Source organism: Coenobita brevimanus, chromosome 62 (genome assembly GCF_032717465.1).
Source record: "Coenobita brevimanus isolate Jiangsu-jjx chromosome 62, ASM3271746v2, whole genome shotgun sequence".
NCBI classification, from domain to species: domain Eukaryota; kingdom Metazoa; phylum Arthropoda; class Malacostraca; order Decapoda; family Coenobitidae; genus Coenobita; species Coenobita brevimanus.
The window spans coordinates 21,217,489-21,223,480 of NC_137015.1; the positions used below are offsets into that span (position 1 = coordinate 21,217,489).

Sequence of the window (5,992 nt, forward strand, 5' to 3'; positions counted from 1 at the left end):
GTTTGAGAGTAGCTAGGTGGGTTGACTGTTCCAGTCTGGGAACCCATCAGATCTAGAGATGGCGTTCTGTAAAGTAGCTTGAGAGAAGCTAGGTGGATTGACTGTTCCAACCACGGGAAGTCAAGGGTTTGCTAGGTGGTCAGGAGAGTTTCAAGGCTCCAAAACTCCAGGCCATCAGCTCTGGTTCGTAACATTACCTCCCCCTCGAAGTCCTCCGTAGGCCTGATGAAGTAGGACTAGGGAGCTGATGGAAGGGAGTCGTCAGTAATGTCTCGGGAAAGGACATCCGCAACCACGTTGTCCATCCCCTTGATGTGGCGTATTGTCAAATTGTACTCTTGAACTTGTAGAGCCCACCTCAAGATACGCTGGTTCTTATCTTGCATGTGCTGTAGGAGTACGAATGGGTTATGACCAGTGTATACTGTTATTACATGTGGATGAAGGCAGAGGTAGCATTCAAACCTTTTTAGAGCCAATACTAAAGCCAGTGCCTCCTCCTCAGTTGTTGAATAGTGTCTCTGGTGTTTCTTTAATTTGGCTGAAAAGTAAGAGACTTGTAGCATATAGCCATATTCATCTTTTTGTAGCAACACTGCACCAACACCACAACCACTTGCATCTATTTGTAGTATAAATGGGTTCGTATGATTAGGAGTTTTCAGAACAGAATGCGATGAAAGCAAGTGTTTTAGGCTTTTAAATGCCTCATCACATTCAGTTGTCCAGACAAAAGGGACTTGGGACTTATGAGATCAGTAAGAGGGGAGGTTATGATTGAAAAGTTACTGCAGAATCTCCTGTAGAATCCCTCCATACCCAAAAACCTTATCAGAGCTTTCCTAGTTGTAGGAGTGGGAAGTGAAAAGATAGCTTCCACGTTTGCGAGTTTAGGTCTGACTTGTCCTCTCCCAACAACATGGCCCAGGTAGGTCACTGTAGCACTCCCAAATGTGGAGTTTGATAGGTTGATGGTGAAGCCCACAGCTCTTAAACGGGTCAACAGGGCTTGCAGTCTCTCAAGATGTTCCTCCCAACTCTCTGAAATTATCACCAGATCATCTAGATATGCTTTTGTACCCTTAAGCCCATGAATGGTGTGGTTAAAGGCCCTTTGGAATGTCGCAGGGGCATTAATCATGCCAAAAGGCATGACTTTGTTTTGGAATAACCCAAACGGTGTTATGAAGGCAGATATCTCTTTAACCCTTTCCGTTAATCCAATCTGATAGTATCCTTTTTGCAGGTCAATAGTGGTGATATATTTTGAGTGACCCACATCATCTGTTAGTTCTTCCATCAAAGGAAGTGGATAGGAGTCTGGCTTGGTGACCCAATTCACCTTCCTATAATCAGTGCAAAATCTGAAACTACCGTCAGGTTTAGGGACTAAGAAGCAGGGTGAAGCCCAAGGTGAGCAACTGGGTTCTGCCAGGTTATGTTCCAATAGAAAATCTACCTCTTTCTTCATGGCTTCACGCTTTAGAGGGCTAACTCTGTAGGCTGGTTGTCTGATTGGCGGTACACCTGCTTCAATCTCGACATCATGCAAATTTACATTATATGAATCAAGAAGATCAGAAGTTACCTCTGGATAATCCCACAGTAGGGTTGCAATGTCAGACTTTTGCTTCTCACCTAGATATGAACCGCTGTCATCAAGATTAGCCAGAATCTCACTGTTCTTAGGGTTTACTTTAAGAGAAGTAATTTCAGCAACTTCCGATTCTTGGTCCTCAGATACATCTGTATAAAGGGCAGAAGGGTTGACCTTGGATGTATCAACAGATTCTGTATTCGCAGATACATTACAAACTGGGAGACCACTCGTTAAATCCTCCTCTACCTTCCGATCAACATACAGTAGGGCTTAAGTAAGTAGACATGTACTAGTTGAATATCCCTACGTCTGTCAGGTGTACAAACTACATAGTTGTGATCAGAAATTTTGTGACTTACCAGGTAGGGACCAGAATATTTATTTTTCAGAGGATGGCCAGGTATAGGGAGGAACATTAATACTTTGTCACCAGGAGAAAATTTACGCAATTTAGTGGTTTTGTCATACCTCAACTTCATGTTCTTTTGGGACTTGAGGAGATTATTTCTAGCTACCTGTCTAACTTGGGACATTTTTTCCTTTAATTTGTTAATATATTGGACTACAGACAGGTTGGACTGGGATTTCTCCTTAAACCATTCATCCTTTAGGATTTTTAAGGGACCCCTCACTTGACGACCATATAGTTCAAATGGGGAGTACCCAAGAGACTCGTCTGGTACTTCTCTAAGTGCAAACAGTAGGAGATTGATATTTTCATCCCAATCAGCCTGTGTCTCCGCACAATATTTCTTTAACATTCCCTTGAAAGTCTGATGGAAACGTTCAAGGCAGCCTTGAGACATGGGATGATATGCAGAGGCTATTTGTTGTTTAATTTGTAATTCTTTAAAGACTTGTTTGAAAAGATCACTGGTGAAATTAGTCCCCTGATCATGTTGGATCACTTTGGGAAATCCCACAGACGTAAACAGATTTAGAAGACATCTACTGATGTTCTTAGCACTGATGTTTTTAAGCAGGTAGGCCTCAGGGTAGCGAGTGGATGAACACATGACTGTCAGAAGATATTTGTTGCCATTCTTTGTAGATGGTAAGGGGCCTACAATATCAATAATTTTCAAAAGGTTCAGACAATACTGGTATGGGTTTCAGGGGAGTTGGAGGGATGCTTTGATTTGGTTTGCCAACTGTTTGGCAGGTGTGACAAGACTTGACGAAGTTTGTAACATCCTGCTTTAACCCTGACCAATAATAGTGATAGAGAAGCTTTTTGTAGGTCTTACGGATTCCCAAGTGACCAGATAATCCATCATGAGCGAGCTCTAAGAAGGACATTCTCACCGATTCTGGAATCACAACTTGATGTACTGTACCTCAGACCAGGTGTCCAACCCCTTCAACTCTGGAGGTCTGTAAATCCTCATCAGGACACCGTTCATATAATAAAACCCAGGTATCTTGCAAGACTCCTTACTTTCAGCAGCTAAGTTTCTGCACCTAGCTAAGGAGGTATCATGTTCTTGAGCTGCAATCAAATTCTCACGAGAGATTAAGTTTGCATGTAACTGGTCAGAGGGGATCTTTAGAGTATTAGGTTGTGGTTTGGGTACCTTGCTCTCAGATCGTGTGATTACACAAGCAGGAAAAATATGCGGTTTAGCATCCAGTTGTGCAGTAGGACTTTCAGTTAAGGGGCAAGTTACTACCATGGGATTTGGTATTACTTTAGTTCCTGCCAAGTCGTTTCCACGAATGAGCTTTACTCCTTCAACAGGCAAATCACCAGTCTCCACTGCCACCTAACTTTCCCCTTCACCAAATCACAGTCCAACACAACTTCCGCCATAGGTAGGTTAGGGAAAGAAGAAAAGTCTCGCAAGATCACCCTCTCGCCAGTGAATCCTTTCTCGACACCAGGAAGGCTCTTTTTACAGAGGATGGATTGAGAAGCTCCAGTATCCCGGAGAATGGTGATGGGAATTCTTTTACTACCTGGCTGTAGAGAAACTGTTCCCCTGGACTTAAAACCTAAGAAAGGATCTCCAGAAGTATGGGAATTAGACACACTAGCAACCGTTTAAGGTTTAGAGGGTTCGGTAGTATTTCCTCGAGACTGGTTAGGTTTTGCTTTTCTACAGTTTGGATGAGGACATTTTTCTATCTTGACTCGATTGTTTGCAATAGCTACACCAATCAGACTTTGTAACAGAATGTTTACCATCCCATGACGCAACACTATTCCTAGAGGAGGACTTAGAGTCAGCTGGTTTCTGTTTCTCCTGAAGCCCATGTGTCGTGGAGAATAGCATAGGAATCGGCCAACTGAGCAGCTTTCATTACATCAGTTTCATTCTTTTCCTGCACGTTTACCATGATGTTAAATGGCAACCTCCTTTTGAATTCTTCTAGCAAAATTAAATTCTTCAAGTCTTCAAAAGTGTTGACAGTAGTTGATTCTAACCATTTATTAAACAGTCTAATCTTCTCATATGCAAACTCTACAAATGTTGACTGCATAGATTTTAAATAATTACGAAATTTTTTACATCCTTTAACTGAGATAGCATAAGCTGCCAAAATTGATGACGACAAATTTGTAATCATCTGCATTGTCCAGATTTGCAAACACAATTGCAGCTTTTCCAGTCAGTTTTCCTTGAATAAGCCAAGTCCATTCTGTTTGTGGCCAGTCAAAATGCGTAGCAGTTTTCTCAAATGTTCTAAAATACCCATCAGGGTCATCCTCAGTGAAGCTAGGTACTAATGACATATTTTTGGAGGGGTTGAAAGGAGTGCGGTAAACTTTTCCCTTGCAAACTTCAATTTCTCTTTCTCTAGTTTTAGTTTCTCCCTCTCAAAGGAAATTCTCTCTGGTGACCAAGGTTCTAGAGTAAGTGGAGGGTCTTGTTGGCGTTTGCTAACTGAAGCTAGACCCATTGGAGTGAGGAGTTCTATTGCTTCAGGCCCAAGTAATTTGTTTTGCACTAGATATTAAAGGACTGAAATTTTCATGACTTCTTTAGTAACATCAAAGCCTACTTCCACTCCAAAATGAGTGGCCATATAGCGCCAATCCTCTTTCCTAATGTTATGACCACATAGTTTATTTATATCCGGATTTTCACAAGCCTTTTACTTGGAAAGCCATTATTACAAATGTTAAAGAGGTTGCCGTTTAACTACCCAGAGTAGGAACAAAAGATCAGGGAATCATTATACTGTGATGGAATACTTATTACCCAAGAGTGACTAGCTAAAGCGGAAATGCATTTGATGTAGAGTAGTGAATTAATCTGGTTCAGTTTGATGTACGACTTGTGTACATGACCAACACAACCACGTTGCTATTGCAAGGCAGAGAGTTTAAGCAAAACCCTCCAGTAATTTTGCTCAAACTGAACTAAACCATGATAATTCATAGGAACAATCCCAAGAAATGAATCCAACTTATGGCTATGATTACCGAAGAGGAATTAGAATGGTGATTGTTCGGTTTCCTAGACTGCATTTATTATGCAAAGGTAGACAAGAATTCACGAGTCTTCGAAGCTTTAATTCTGTTACGGGAAGGTCCGGATGAGAATTAAGGGGAAGACAGTAGGGTAGAGTGGGGTAAAAGGCCCATGTGAGGTAAAAGGCCCCCCCCCTTGTTCCTCCTCTATTATCTACTTATTCATCCTAGTCAGCTGATCAAGGGATCAACACCATCTGGTGGCATTTCCCTACACTAACAAATCAGTAGCAGATGACCGGGGAAGGAAGCAGCACGTGTTTTTCTCCTTTAACCACATTTCATGTAAGTATAGGGATATGTTTGTGATATCTTGTGCATATGCTTTGCATGCAATATTAACATTGTGGGTATAGATAGAGAGGTTAGGAACGTAAGATTGCTTTGCAGTGCAATTTACAATTGAATATAGTGCTGTTTAGTTGTGGTGTTTCGTTTACACCAATATGGCGTTTGGGGTAAAAGGCCTACTGTGTTGTGGGTCAAGAAGCCCACTAGGGGGCTTTTTACCCTTGCAAACCTCTTAGACGACATCGGGATGGGAAAGTCAAGAATCCTGGGGCAGCACTGCTAGGTCGTTTCAGACCAGACTTTGATGAAAATCTTGAGGCTATGTTAGTTTCTCATATCCTTGCAATGGAAAAGGCTCTGTTTGGCCTCACACCTATTGATGTACGGCGGCTTGCTTTTGATTTTGCTGAAAAAATGAAGATCGACCATCGATTTTGTAAGACTTCAAAGATGGCAGGAAAAGATTGGCTAGCAGGATTTCTCCAAAGAAATCCAACACTATCAATCAGGAAAGCAGAGGCTACTAGTATGGCACGAGCAGTAGGATTTAATCGTCCTCAGGTTCACCAATTCTTCAAAGTTTATCGTGATGAATTATCGAAGGGTAACTACAGTCCAAGACAGGT

General features: G+C 41.8%; 1 protein-coding gene across 1 annotated transcript; it reads right to left on the bottom strand.

Moving 5' to 3' along the window:
- Positions 1-236: 236 nt before the first annotated feature.
- On the bottom strand, positions 237-2,616 carry LOC145404002 (uncharacterized). The gene is made up of 3 exons (XM_080275606.1): positions 2,233-2,616; positions 902-1,846; positions 237-389 (listed from the first exon to the last, which is right to left on the bottom strand). Exons 1-3 carry the CDS (start codon positions 2,614-2,616, stop codon positions 237-239), a joined length of 1,482 nt encoding a protein of 493 aa, XP_080131732.1.
- Between the last annotated feature and the right edge of the window lie 3,376 nt (positions 2,617-5,992).